The sequence below is a fragment of the Dermacentor variabilis genome, chromosome 7, assembly GCF_050947875.1.
Source record: "Dermacentor variabilis isolate Ectoservices chromosome 7, ASM5094787v1, whole genome shotgun sequence".
NCBI classification, from domain to species: Eukaryota; Metazoa; Arthropoda; class Arachnida; order Ixodida; family Ixodidae; genus Dermacentor; species Dermacentor variabilis.
The window spans coordinates 115,358,037-115,373,408 of record NC_134574.1 but is presented as its reverse complement, the minus strand read 5'-3'; the positions used below and the strand labels follow the sequence as shown (position 1 = coordinate 115,373,408).

Genomic DNA, 15,372 nt, shown 5'->3' with positions numbered 1-15,372 from the left:
GCTATTTTTTTCGTTTCTTTTTCAGAAGACTCCTCTGACGGCAAGCGTGTCCTTTGTGCTGTTGCAGAAGTGTGATTTACTAATACAGCTACACATAATATTCCTCTTCAGTGTCTCCTTAAGAAACACCAAAGAGAAACACCAAGTCAGTTTAGACTTGCAATGTTCCGCCTGGTTCCTTTAGATTACGATGCACACTTCAGGGATAACCGAATAACTTGTTTGAGCGTTGGCATACTTGGTACCGGCCTGTGTGTGTCCGTTCTGGGTTCCGTGTCTAATGTGCTAGGAAACCATAAACAAAGTACAGCCCCGATTATGCGTCGTCAAGAATAATGACGTCCCAGCGAAATGGTGGGGAAGCTTTTAGAGCCCGCGTCACCTGTCTTTCTTTTTTGTGCGTTTTCTAGCACGTCCGCCTCCCTATTATGGTAAGGCTAGCTTTTTTAGGTATTCTAGAAGCGTAACTTGTACTTTTGTCTTGAGTGTCTCTTTAAGGCACAGAAATTCGGTAATTGGTACGGTCGCGGTTAGTGTTTCGGCGCTTTAATGATGTCCGTGGCATCATGTCAGTGCCCTTTCCGAAACTGCCAGGCTCTTGCATCTTACCGCGCGTTTTCATTCGACGCGCAGGCCTGCAACTCGTGCTACTACTACAGCGGCAACGACAAGAACTGTCCCCGATGCCGCCGCACTCGGGGAATGGAGATCGTGCAGAGGCAGGCGGTGGCAGCGACCACCGTGCAGCTGCTGTCCATCCAAGCGTTTCCCGAGTACCAGCACACGCAGGCGCAGCAGTCGGAGGCGCCGGCCATGCTGCAAGCGATCGACGCGCCTGCAGCGACAGCAGTGCCGAACACCGCGCAAGCCTCCCAGACCGCGACTGTGGTCGTGGAGGAGCCTCAAGAATCCAGCAATGACGCTGCACTCGAACCCGAAGACATAGTTCCTGACGTAGTTCCTCGCGTGGTTCCTGACGTGGTTCCCGACGTGGTCCCTGACGTACTGCCTGACGTGATCGTAGTCCCTGGTGGTGACGATAGCTTTGAAAAGCCCGCTGCGGCTGACGTCATTCAAGCGGAGGACAAAGCAGCAGTAATTTGCGGCAACAGCCAACCCGGCGACAGAGACAGCGCGCCTCCGCTGGTCGTTGACATTTAATTTAATGAGATAGGAACTCGGCGTGTGTTGGTCACAGACGATAGTTGCAGCCTGCCATTCCGCTTGTGCCGGAAATTCACCTAGTTCCACGTCACGATTTCTGTCCAATGTTGGTTGATCGCGGACTTAACGCATCTAGGTCTGCTTGGCTGTGATTTCAGGGTTTACTTGTCAGTATTGTCAGGGAAGAGAATCTGATAGGTAGACAGGCGTAGCTTTCGGGATTCACTGCGTACTTGGCTAAGCCAGACTATGTTGCAGGGGTTCGGCTCGGGTAAGGTACCTCAGGTTCAAACGGTGGCGATGTCGCTCCTAACACACCGCAGGTGAAAAAGCCGAGCCTCGTAATACACGTAAGTTGTGTCCACTGAAGACAACGCGGAAAGTGCGGTAGGGCACAGCAGTTTACTGCTGATTGTAATTTTCTAAATGTGTATTGCAGAAACGCCAGAAATCTTGAATGCTGAATGGTCGCATCTATACTGTCAACGCATCGAGCGTACATTTCGGGACGCACGTGACATCTTGGAGTGTTATGTCCGAGGGTGCGTGAAAAAAAAATTATTCTAATATATTCTAGTGTTCGTGACTTGAAACCGCACCTCCTCCTCCGAGTAGTTTGTCAATGGCTTGGCTGCTACTATTACGTGCTCATTTGTACTAGCGACTTGGGGTTACCCTGACAAGCTGGACGGATTTCGCGAGAGCAATGTCATTGCGTCGCCTCTGTTTCTAGAATACTCACTTTGTATTTGGCGCTACTTAATTCTGCGCAGGTTGCGCGGGCGAGACTTGTAGTGTTCCTTTTTATACGTAGAGTGTGCGCTTCCGAGATCTCATCCTGTATTTTTTTTTTTTTTTGCCCTTGCGGAATTCTTTTTTTATCCTAGTTCATCAGTGTCTGCTTCGCTGGAAACACGTCGTTCGATCTGCTACTTAAAAAGTTCGAGTAAATTGCTCCAAGGGAGCTGTGTCACGTGCTCCACGTAACCTCTGCCCCCACCCCTCCCACGTCCTTGCTTATCGCGCCTCACGTATTGTGTTGCTCCACTCCGAGATCACTAAAGCCTCCCCCGTATATCCTAGCGCCGGCAACATACAATCTTTTTCCCGGTGTTCTTTTTAAACAAGTAGATGCAGAATCTTCACGCCGCATCTTTTGCGGCCTTCCCGATATGCTCTACAGGGAAGCTGTTTCCTTCTAGGTCTTTTCAAGCAGTGTACATACAGCTTTTCTACAGCATTCCGCTAGCCGGAGCACACGGGACCGCGTGGTATCTGAGGTTCTCCAACTTGCGTTCCGCCCTTCTTTTTTTTCCCCAGAATCTCTGAAATATGGCATTATTGTTTTCCTTATGGCACCGAATAGTTGTTACTTGCTCTTGTATCCGAGCGCGGCATGATATACTTCATCATGCTACAGTGCAGAATGCGTTCTCTTGAGGCGGACTCGTTTGCTTGTACAACAAAGCAGGGGTTTTCGTGTTCACGCAGCAATGCGGAAATGCAGTCGACGTTCCCGTCATGAGGCAATGACCTCGCTTCATGTTACGCGTTATTCCTGCTTTGCAATTCGATTAGTTGACCCATGAGCGGTCGTTAATCGCTTGCTGAGCTGATCGCAGTGTTACCTTTAATCCGCAGCCTGTTTTCCTTGCATCGTTGTTACCGTTTCGAAAGACAGAAAATTTCAAATGAAGCTGTTAGGATGACTTATTTATTTATTTATTTGTAGTTTCTGTGTTCGTTCGTTTATTTATTTGTTATTTTTATTGTTTCAAGTTCTCATTGATATCTCGGCAGATTGTTGCTACAAACGCTAGTTAGGATAAGGTATAAATCGTTCCTTCATTTGCTTTGATATGCATTCGCTCGATGCATAGCATCACAAATTTTACGTGTCAACATAAATTTCGCATCTGAATGCAGCATTGTTCTAGATGCGAGTCTTTTTCTTATCGCCCTGTTTATTTTCGTGGTCGTATGGGACAGTTCGCAGCAAGGTACAGCTTGGGAAACTTTTTGCTAATTAAGTGGAAAACTTGAAAGAAATGACTCGTACTGCTCGAGAATATGTGACTCCTTACATTCGATGATTCTGTTAAGGCTGTTGGCGAGCGAATGTTTTTTTTCCTTTTTTTCCTTTTTCGCGGCTGTAAGTTGTCATGTAATGACAAGCTACGGTTAGTGCTGCGCTCATTGGTGTATTCTTGTTTCTGCACATTAATATCCAAGTGAGATTCATTTTGTTTGAGAAGGCTGGTGTGCACCAGCCGACGTGTTTTTTTTTTCATTGTTATTATTATTTTGCGCCAGAAATGCGCCGCGGTTTCTTTGGGCACACTCAAAGTGGGCTTCATTTTGTTTGGTAGGCCTGGAAGGCACAACGGCCTTTCATATATTTTTGTGCCGCAATAAACGCACTACGTTGGTGTTAATACTGAGTGTCTGGGTCACGTGTCACTGCAAGTTTGCGATCTGGGGCCAGCGGGGCTGTTTGGAAAAAAACAATTCTACCACGGTCGCTACAGGCGCCTGTGGTGCTTTAATCTGGTACGTTATAGTAAAGTGTAAAATAAGTCAATTTAATAATAAGCAAGCTATAATGGAACGATAAAGGTTGTAAATGAGCGCCTGTCCTGTTCTTTATTCTGTACAAAAATACACGATAGCATCACTAATTGTCATTAACCAACTGTTCGAACGGCCTCTCAATAACTTGAGAGTCTAGTAACAAGCTTTTTTTTTTTTTAAGAATGAAGAGCTATTGTATAACTTTCCAAAAACACACACACAGAAATTTCGTTGAAAATAAGATCGGACGTTGGGGGTGTGGCAAAAGAAAAAAAAATGTGCTGAAGGGGCTTGTGTGCCGTAGGTATGTGATAAGTGGCCGGTTACAAGGAAAACATCACAGGTTGGCATGTAAAAGAAAGAAAATACCTACCTGACTAGACTGCCAAAAATAGTAAATGGCACGCTAAATACATGCAAAAGTAGGACGTTGTCATGTAGGCTTCCGCCGCGAAATCGAAAACAAAGCTGTCAACCCTAATTTTTTTTCCGCAATGCTCCGAAATATTTTCGTAAAAGTTCACTCCTCATAAGCTGCAATGCTTCGTTTAGCAGACGGAGAACGGTAACCAGACTTTAACATTTGGTTATCGCGAACTACTTCGTTAGTGTTCGAGTATTCGAAAATACCCAACGGCTTTTTTTTTAATACGAATACAGATAGTTCGTGTGAAATATTCGATTTGTGTTCCAACATTCGCCCAACCCTAATGTTCAAAAGAAATTTGGGTTTTACATGGCAAAACCCACGATTTGATAAAGAGACATGCCTAGTGTGGGGAGTTCGGATTAATTTTTAATCCCTCTGGTTCTTTAACGTGCATCTAAACCTAAGTATATATATATATATATATATATATATATATATATATATATATATATATATATATATATATATATATATATATATATATATATATATAGAGATCAACGCTTCCTCACTAGCCGCCAAGGCCTGTATCAAACTCGCCACCTCGAACTGAGCAGCACCATGCCATAGTCGCTAAGCTACCGTGACGGGCTTAATATTGATGTTGCAGGATTCCTTGGTTTACCGTTGATTTGCGTGGAATTACCTGAAAGCTAATAAAATTGGGTAATTCCTGCAGCGCTCGCATTCCAGCTGTGCACGAGTAACTTGTTTTCTAGCCTAAAACTAGGTTTACTTAAAGGCAGGACGGGGTGCGCGGCTGAAGGCCCGAACAAAGTGCATTTTAAGTTTTAAATCTCGGTATCAAACAATGTCGTTGGGTCCCGAGGGCCTATTTCTTTAGCTACTCGAATAGACTTGTCACTAATGAAACAAACTCAAACTAAACTCAAACGAAAAACAATATAACAGAGCTGCGCCGAATGAATGTCATGTTCGCGACCCCATCGGGAGCAGTACGCACTGCAACACGCTGAGGAGAGAACGATGGCTCAAGCTAGCCCCACACGTTATAGTCACTACCGCGGCGTAGAAATTACTGCAATTGCTAGTTATAGACAAGCTCGTCGCCTCTAGTGAACTGTGTCGGTGACCCTAAGATGGATCGACTGACACAATGCCATTCTCACACGTAACCAATGTCACCTACACTCTAAGAAAAATCCCGGGGAAAACGGGAGTAACTGCACCGTTAGTCCTAAAAAGGGCGCTTTCGTCCCTCAAAGGACTAACTGCATGAATGTGCGGGCCGTGTGCAAATTTCGGAGAGTAAGTGTTTAGTCCCTGCTCGGAAAGAGAGCAATGGGAGGACGAACGGCAACAGTTACTCCCCAGGCACTTCGCTGTTTTCGTCCGTGTCATGGAGCGATGCGGCGAATACAAAAGCTTTAGGTGAGCAAAATGGCTACCGCCTTCACCCTCCCCTTATGTGTAGCGACACTCAACGTACGTGGGCTGAGGAATATAAGGCGTCAGCAGCAATTACTACACGTGCTTAGGCAGCATGTAGTTGATGTTGGTGCAGTGCAAGAGACAAAGATATCGTCTGCTGGTGATGTCAACCTTGCGCTGCAAACTTTTCAACCTGATTACGAGGTGTGTATTAGCCAAGCATGTGGTGCTTCCGCTGGATGCTTTTTGTTAGTCAGAAAGCAGTTAAATCATTCTTCATTGTCGCTGCGTGTTGATGGGGAAGGCCGCCTTATATGCTGTGACCTCTCTTTTCATTCCCGTAATTGGCGATTTATTTGCGTTTATGCTCCCTCAAAAGTGAGTGACAGGAAGGCTTTCTTCCTCTCACTTGCTCCGCTCCTAGATACTGACAGAGATTTGGTATTGTTGGGAGACTTCAACTGTGTTTGTCATTCCAGAGACCACTCATACCTAACTAATCGTTATGATGCAAGTGCTGTTTTCCTGCATCAGTTAACGGAAGTTCACAATCTAATAGACGTGGGCGCCTACACACCATCTTGGGTGCGGTTCACGACCTTTCAAGGCGTCTCCCATGCTCGACTCGATCGTGTGTATGTTTCGACGAGTCTCTGGTCTAACATTCACAACTACGCCGTGAAGCCTGTATTTTTCACAGACCACTGTTTAGTAGCTGTTTCATGGGGTCCCCGAAAATTCCGCAGGTTTGCTCCAAACTGGGAACTGTGGAAACTTAATACACAACTTTTGCGAGAGGAAAGTTTTGTAAACAAAGTGAAAGAATTATGGCTAGAAATATCACAATGTCAACAGCTTCCTTTGTTTGCTCGATGGGAAATGTTCAAAAATAGAGTAAAAAATGAGGCGATTGCCATTTCATGTGAGCTGTCTCAAAGAAAAAAAGCTGAAAAGCATTACCTTCATGATCTACTTCACAAGCTGCACGCTTTCGAAAGCCAGGAACCAGGGTTGTATAGCGATGAAATCAACACAGTTCGCGCACAAATACAGAAATATGAGACGGAAGTGTACAAAGGAGCGATGGTTCGTTCACGCACAACTCGCTTCACAGAGGAACAGCCCACAAAAAGGGCTCTCGGTGATGAGAAGCGATACGCGCTTTCCAAGCAAATATTAGAAATTGAGTCTGGTGGGTCTATATACACAGACACGTCCCAAATAATAAGCCTATTTGAAGCTCACTATAAAGATATTTTCGCGTCAGTTAAGCCTCAGAATGGTTACGAAAAAAACGCTGATCAGTTTATTTCGCTTATGCCACACTTAGAAGAAGATGATCGACTCAGCGTTGATGGACCAATAACCCGAGAAGAAATTAATTTTGCCGTCGAAACGCTGCAGAAGAACAAGACGCCTGGTCCTGATGGCCTTAGTGCTGAATTTTATATAAAATTTCAGGAATTCCTGTGTCCTTTTCTGCAGCAGCTTTTCGAGGCAGCCTATCAATATGGTGAGCTTCCTCCATCTTTCTATCAGGGCCACACAACCTTAATACCAAAAAGCACTGATGATGAAACAATAAAGAGAGTAAACGGATATAGGCCGATATCATTATGTAACGTGGATTACAAAATATTTGCAAAAATACTGACAAATAGATTGCAGACAGTCATTACTAAATTAGTAGGTGATCATCAAACATGCGGAATTCGAGGCCGCTCTATACAGACAAATGTTCATATTGCACGTTCAGTCCTTGAGTGCATAGAGGGTAGTACGGATCAAGTAGCTCTTCTCCAGATTGACCTCGCCAAAGCCTTTGGTAAGGTTCAACACGAATTTTTATTCCAACTACTGCGACATCTTCGGTTAGGGGATGTATTATACAATGGTATAACACTTTGTTATAAACACTGCACTACAAAGTTAATTGTGAACCGTACCCTCTCAGATATAATACAAGTACAGTCATCCGTTCGTCAAGGTTGTCCGCTCTCGCCTTTACTCTTCGCCATATACTTAGAACCGCTTTGCTTAAGCGTGCTTTGCGACTCGAGCATTAAAGGATATATGTATGCCGATGAGGAAATTAAAGTGCTAGCTTATGCAGATGACATTGCCTTCTTTTGCGTCGATAAGCCAAGTATTACTAAGGCAATAATCGCTACCCTGCGTTTCTGTGAGACTGCAGGAGCTACTGTAAATTTTGATAAAAGTAGAGGCTTTTGGCTAGGCATGTGGGCGCTCACTCCCTCTGCATTCGCGAATATTCATTGGAATCAGTCTCCGTTGCGATATCTTGGAGTACCTCTCGATAACTTCCGTAATAGTGGACCTCATTGGGCGTCCACGGTAACCACTGTCCGTCGAACGGTGACAACCTGGCAGGGACGTGATCTCTCCATTTTTGCGAGAGCTAAGGCATGCAATACATTTCTCGCTTCTAAGCTTCTTTATGTTCTGCAGGTCTTGCACTGCTCACGTGTCCATGTCCAGGCATTTCATAGAATATTTGCATGTTTTATTTGGCATTCATCATGGGAAGCCATGAGAAGGGACAACCTTTTTCTCCCGCTTGAAAAGGGCGGCCTTTGTCTTGTGCATTTGTTTGTGCGACAATTGGTCATGCGCTTATTTTACCTTAAAAATGTCCGTCATCCATTCCTTCTCGCAGTTAATCGAGCACGTCTTGCGTCACACGTCCCTTTTCTTTTTGTCACGACAAACTTTGCTCAAGAACTACCGTTATGGGGCTTCTTAAAGGAACTTGTCGACACTATTTCATTCTTAAAAGCCAGATTCAACCTTGAATATTTGTTTACCGTTAATCGCACGTCGCTAAATGCAGCACTTATAGATAACCTTTTCCCTGAACCTCTGTACCGAAAGCCGTATCTGTCTCTATTTGGTCAAGATGTTCTTTGCCGTGTCCGTAGAATGTGCATTGCGCCAGCAGCGAAAACGTTTTTCTTTAAGCTGCACACCTCCACACTGCCAGTTAAAACGTGGCTTCAGGAAAAAGGACTGTATGTACCCTGGAATACAAATTGTAGGCTTTGCAATCAACCCGAGACAATAGAACATTGCTTTATACTTTGTCGTGACGCATTTCTTTTTTGGGACATTTTACAAAGAACTATCAAAAAAGACTTTCCTCTCACATGTTATGGTATCCGGTTCCTTCCTTTCCAAAACACAACCAGTAATACACCATATGATTTGTTTATGTTATTAGGACTTTATTCATTATGGAGAAGTCGAATGATCGACAGACATGCCGAGCCACCTCGCTCGACAAGGTCCATCTTCCGCGAAGAGACTGCTCAAGTCCGGAGTGTAGTGGCTACATATGATCCCGTCCCTGAATGGATTTCGCGTCTGGACGCTTGTGTTTGTTTACCAGAATTTTGAACTGTCATTGGACTGTATACTTTCTGTGAATTTGTTTCTCTTGTATGATCGTATGTAATGTAACTGCATCGGTTTGACAGTAACGATAATCCCATGCAATAAAGAGAAAAAAAAAAAAGCGGCGTGGTGAAGTGGCTAGAGTGCGTGACTTGTGAGCGAGAGAATGTGAGTTCGAATCCTGCTGTCGGGCACGTTTTTTTTTCAGCTCATTTTAATTTTTTATTAGGCTATAAATGCCTATTTTAATTAATTACACCTTTGCGGAGCATCGGAACGAATTACAGTTACTCCCTTGAGGACCATCGGGCAGGGGCAACTGTTAGTCCCCGAAGGAGTAAGCGCATGGGGAGTAACAGTTCATCCCATGTCAGTTCGTCCCCAAAAGGACTAATGGTTGTGGCAAATCAGTTAGTCCCCAAAAGGACTAACCTCCCTACCCCTTTTAGTCCTTTTTTTCTTAGAGTGTATACTCCGGGTAAAACATAGTTACGATAATGCGAGGAGGCTTCCAATGGCATCTTCGGACGGTTGCCTCAGAGCGCTCGGGCAGGAGTGTTCGGCAATCCGGACACCGGTATTCGGGTGGGAGCCAAACCCTCGACCTCGTGCTCGACGCCATAACAATGTAGTCGCTAAGCTACCGCGGTTGGTGTTAAGGTTCAACCCGCTCAAGTTTCTGCGGTTGTAGTTCCTTTCACGACACTTCATTTCCAATGCTTAGAGATATTTAACCGAAGCGCGGCTATTCGTTCCATACGACGACACAGCGGTTCATCTGAAACTGCCTGCAAGATATCGTACAGTCGCGTTCACTCTGAACTGTCACGCGGTGCCCGCGGTCGAAGGAGCCCCAAGACTGCAGGGCGGCGCCGACGTAAGAAAAAAATAAAACTGAACATCGGTATAATTACTGGTGTTTCATTGCGACAGCAACTGTAGGGACACAACAGGGGAATTTTCACCGCCGCCGTAGCACCCTGCATAAATTAACGCGCATGTGTGTCTTGGCGGAGACGTAACGTCTTGGTGAATTCGGAGATTGGCCAGCCTGCAGATGGTAACAAAATTAAAGCTCTCACTTTTAGTCGAATAAGGTACCGACATTTCTAGAACTGAGTTCCGCTGCTGTGTTGTGCAGTACTTTTATATATACAAAGAAAAGTAAAGTTATGCTCGGCTCTTTCAAGCGATTTCCTTGGATGCCATTAGCTGCTCTGTCGAGGCCTCTGCATCAGAAGTTGAAATCTGCTTCACACAGAAGGACAGACTTCCCTCAAGACATTGTTGGGGCTTGCCTGTGACAATGCAAGTGTAATGTTTGGTGAACGCAGTTCATGATAAAGAAATTGCAGGAAAAAGCAGATGAAAATTTCGTGGTCGTATGCTGCATGTCCCACTCAGTCCACATTGCTATCAACAAAGCTGCGATGAAGTTACCTAGATATATCGAATATTTCCTGCGCAATATTGCTGGTTACTTCAGCCATAGCAGAATGCGACAAGCTGAGGTGGCCGCTTTTAAGTAATATCTCCAAAGGGAGAAAAAAAAATTCTGCGTCCCTGTGAGACTCGATGTATGGCTCGCCATTCACAAATGCATTGAGCGTGCATTAGAAAATTGGTATATGCTGGGACTTCTCTTCCAAGAAGCGGCCATCAATGGCCGTGCTGTAGTGCCGGAGAAGGTCCTGAAAGACATGAACTGCGTCTCCGAGGCTTATTCAAGCTTCGCGGGAAATGTTCAGAATCTCTTCAAGCTGCACGCCTTTCTACAGTGCCCTAGAATCTCATGACAGAGCTCCAGAGAGCGAACGTCTTTTCTGGACACTCCTCCAGAACTTCGTCCAACCGAGCGCAATAAGTATTAGTGGCGTCGACTCTACGGACTCGCAAGTTTCGTGCAGTTAGAAAGTGTCTTACTTGGGCGCACACCGCAAGCGTTGCATAGCTGCTTAGTATCGAAACAGGCAGGCAAACTAAAGCGCAGGACTTCCGAGTTCGCCGTAAGACGTTTCACCAAACAGTTCTCCTCGAGGTCGAGGAGAGGCTTCGGGTCACTGGTCTGTTTTACCACGAGTACATAGCGCCAGCAACTGCTCTCAGTGTGGAGGCCAGAGTGGAGCTGACAGTGCATGACCACACTTCAAAGGTGTTACGATCATTTGCTGCCCCCGTTTAAACAACTTGCTGCCTTCGGACGAATTGAACAGGAGGGGCGAATTCTCTCTTCCCTACTTTTCCAGCCACGAGAAAGCAACCCTGGAGAAAAAAAGAAAAAAAAGGAACCCGCCGTGGTTGCTCACTGGCTATGGTGTTAGGCTGCTGAGCACGAGGTCGCGGGATCGAATCCCGGCCACGGCGGCCACATTTCGATGGGGGCGAAATGCGAAAACACCCGTGTACTTAGATGTAGGTGCACGTTAAAGAACCCCAGGTGGTCAAAATTTCTGGAGTCCCCCACTACGGAGTGCCTCATAATCAGAAAGTGGTTTTGGCACGTAAAACCCCATATATTAATTATTTTTATTAAAAAAAGGAAGTCGACCACGTCGTTCGGAGTAGAAATTGGAGAGAGAGAGAAACATTTGCTGGCACGCATATAAATTCAAGAATGTGTCGACACTGGCCCCGCTCACATTATATTCACCACACCCTAAAGCAGAGAGTGAAATGATCGTCTCTAGTTTGACTGACGTCAAAACAAGAAAATGCAGAATAGACTTGTAGCTGAAAACCTTAACGCCATCCTCGTAATGTACTCAAGCATAGCAGCTACTGACTGTGTAAATACGAGCGTCAAAGAACGCCATACTGAACTGCATCGAGACAAAGTGTGCTGAGGAGAGGCCCATGGTAGTGCTTTAACAGAGCCAAAGAAATATGTTTTCGTTTTCGTTGTCTTTTCGTGTTGATTATAGCTGCGCACTACAGCACAATGTTATGTATAAAGTGCCAAGTAATCGTGAGCACCTATTGGTCCTTGTCTTTCTTGCAATGAATAAAATTATTCGTGTTTATTGTTGTGTAATATTCTTGAAAGAAACATTATCGTAAGCGACATTGCAACGGTTTGTTCAAAAATTCAATTTTAGCTATAGAATACTGCTTTGTAACCGTACGTGTGGCGTAAGAGACATGAAACTGATGTAGAAAAATTACTGATTTCGAATACTTCATGCTACTGGTCGATTATATTGGCATCCTGTTATTTATTATGAGCATTCGTCTTCTTACGTAGCTATTGTATTTAAAATTTTGAACACGAAAGTAGTGTGTAGGGTAAAAAAGTAGACTCTTGGTGAAGTCGGTGTAGGGTGTTTTGGAGTATTTTCGGTCGTTGCGTATAGCTCTTTTAGAAATATTGATTGGCAACACCGCTCTGAATGCGCTAAGGCACCATAGGGTCGTTTGCCGCCAGACGTAGTGTAGAGCTGAATTAACGCCTCCTCCGAGGCGAGAAAAATTCCTGTCACATATTCGTCGCAAGTTCTGCACAACGTGTACTCGTCGCCTGCTCTGCCTTAGGAGCTCTTATTTCTTCTTTTTCCTGCGCGTGACTGCTTTTTTTAGAAGTGTTTAAGCTATATCCTTGAATGCAACTCACGCCTGTTCACCAAGGACTTCGTGGACTGTTTCAAGTATTATCCAGTGGGCGTCCCTAATCCCATAATCCGTGCACGAACGCGCGAAGTAGTACACTTTCAAGGCTGGGAACGCTCTCGACAGAAATGCCGCGTGTATACACACCATGGTTAAAATTGGGAACCACGGACAATAGTCCGGGGCGCCTGATTTGCATTGGCGCACAGTCTTGTATTCATTAAAGGTAATTGCGGTTGCGGGATCTTGGCCTCGCGTCCGTAGAAACAAGGCCTAAGTTGCGCTGTTGCTAAGCCTGCTACTCACAGGCCACGTGATGCAGGCTTACGAGGCGGTCTCTCTGCCGAGTGGCCTCATTACTGCAGAACGAATTGCTAACGCTGGATAATATGTCTTGTGGTAGAATATCCCTGATTGCCCCGATTAGTATTACCCAGCTTGTTATCTTTGCCCCGATTTTTCATGTTACCTGATATTACATCGTGGTTGGAGTAAAAGACAAGATTCAGATAGGAGACCTTCGTTTATTGAATGGTACAAAGACTTTCACGTAGCTGCGAAGTTTTGCAGCAGCTCCTCAAAAAATATCAGAGCAGCGGAGGAAATCTTCCTAGACATGTTTCAGTTAGTTCACACAGTATGACGCCCTCAAGCCGACGCTGTAATGATTTTTCTTCCCCGTCTTTATTGGTTTGTGCCATTGACTCCCACACCACCCGACATATGATTACAAGTGAACAAAACCCAAGAAGACATTTAAGCGTTATAATGTACGACCCCTGGCACGCAATGCACAGTCGGTATCTGCAGCTTTCCTCGTGCCTCGTCTACACCTGGCTCTTGAAAAATGATATAATGAAGTCTCTTCTATTGAAGAAAGCCGTCGCTCTCGAACGAGCTTGAGATATTGCTTCAGCAGTTAGGGACGGCTGTGTCAAGTGCGTAGTTTGACGATTGTGTAACGTGCGCACACACAAAAAAAAAAAGAAGAACTGATTAAGTGCCATCGATCGCGCCGGCCCATCGACTGCAGGCGCAAGGAAAGTTTGCAAGACTCCATTCCCAGTCGGACACGTGGCTCGCCTCGGGGGCGGGGGGGGGGGAGGAGGGGAGGTATGTTATTGCATCAGGCGAACCATATAAACGCCGCATTAAGCCATGCTTCGAGGCAAAGCGTAAACTCAATACGTGAGCACTAATAAGGGATTCCATGCATCAAATTAAGATTTCGAAGCGTTTCAGAGGATCCGTACGCGACATTTGCATTCAACTCGCATTTCGCTGCGTTATCGTTCCCTCTTCGTTTCGCAGTTTTTTATTATTATTATTGATCCTCACTCCCACCCCGCGCATTCCACTGGTCCCACTGAAAGGCAACCTTTCCCTATGTTTTCCGTGCCAGCAGGCACGTGATCTTTTCGTTAAAGTATTGGCGCTGATAATCACGTCCATGGCTTTCCGGAACGTGCACGGAAAGCACAATTCCTGCCTCGATCGAGCTTGGACCACGGTGTGCTTTGGCTCGTTGATCAGCCGCGAAGACATTTTGCAGGAATGCGGCTCTTCCCTCACCGAGGAAACATTCGAGAGCTAGGATTAAAGCTGTTCGAAGAAAAGCGGCCGAAACGATGCCTAAATGCGCGAACAGCTTTGTATCTCGTGTTGACATAAGAGTCTGCGCGGGGTTTCCATAATCAGTAGGCAGTGCGCGCAGCCAAGATTAGCAGTAAGATGCGCGAGGTCGCACTAAACTTATGTGGTCTATGAGCACTTGCCAGGAGAAGCATAATAATAAAAAAATACGCTGATCTTCAGATAGCACTCGCCGAGGCCTCAGGTATGTCGCAAAGCTAGCTGTTCATCTTCATTTAGCGTAACTAGAACATCACTTAGTGAGACTCCACTTATGATAATGAAGACGAGGAGCGTTCTTCAAATTACCACTGACCCATAGATTTTCGCACAGAATTCTGTGCGGGAAAAAGAAGCAGCTCTTTCATTCTTAATGGTTGAGTTTTCTTTTTCTTGAGTGAGAAACAATTAGATAGCTTTCCTTCTTCGTCTTTTTCTTTTTGATAACGTGATATTATAAGAGAGGTTGGCACCTTTCGGTGATAGCGCAGCGCCTCGTCGCATGGCAAGCAAAATGAAATCCCCCCCCAAATCACCTAAGAACACTGAAAACGGTCAAATAACAAGCGCGAACACGTGCAAAACTCTGCACAGTAGTACAGGAAACCCCCAAAGATAGTAGAGGAACGATCCCAAAGAGGTACAAACATGTATAAACGTTCAGAGTTCCATAAATAAACAAAGATGCTTGATGTTGACCATTCTTGCTCAGTGAACTCTCGGAAATTGACATGACCCCCATCCATCGCTGGCGCGAAAGGCAATTCGGCCTCTACTGCAATCTCTGATGTGTGCCAGTCCGTGATTGGCCGTCTTGATCGTGCAACGAACAATGCACCGTAAGCGCACCGTGTCCACTCCCTCTCTTTATCCGTGCCACGTTCCCTCGTTGCAGGGTAGAAAAACTGACTTATCTCTGACTGGCCACTGACCTTCATACCTTTGATTATGTTTGCTCTCTCATACGCTCACAGCACCGCACTGTATCGGGCTGCTAAAACAAATCCTTGCGCCTGATATTTTCATCATCAAAACAACAAGAATCTAAATATTGACGTGAAATTCAACAAAAGATTTGTCTAAACACTGAGAGCAAGAAAGTATTTGAAAAAAGGTCATAGCTGGAAAGGTCGTCCCCCTGCCTTGGCACAGACCTTCAGTTGCGACGG

The 15,372-nt window shown here is 45.3% G+C and overlaps 2 protein-coding genes across 3 annotated transcripts in view; both read left to right on the top strand.

Annotated features, from left to right (window-relative positions):
* The window catches only part of LOC142587804 (uncharacterized), a 72,710-nt gene extending 70,720 nt beyond the window's left edge, over positions 1 to 1,990 (top strand). For both annotated transcript variants that reach the window (XM_075699075.1, XM_075699074.1), the window contains exon 16: positions 634 to 1,990. In XM_075699075.1, the coding sequence (XP_075555190.1) occupies positions 634 to 1,161 (528 nt within the window). In that variant the 3' untranslated portion in view covers positions 1,162 to 1,990. The remainder of the gene's footprint in view (positions 1 to 633) is intronic.
* Positions 1,991 to 7,781: 5,791 nt separating this feature from the next.
* Positions 7,782 to 9,083, top strand: LOC142587046 (uncharacterized). The gene has a single exon (XM_075697930.1). The coding sequence runs from the start codon at positions 7,796 to 7,798 to the stop codon at positions 8,969 to 8,971; it is 1,176 nt and encodes a 391-aa protein (XP_075554045.1). The 5' UTR covers positions 7,782 to 7,795; the 3' UTR covers positions 8,972 to 9,083.
* The last annotated feature ends 6,289 nt before the right edge of the window (positions 9,084 to 15,372 follow it).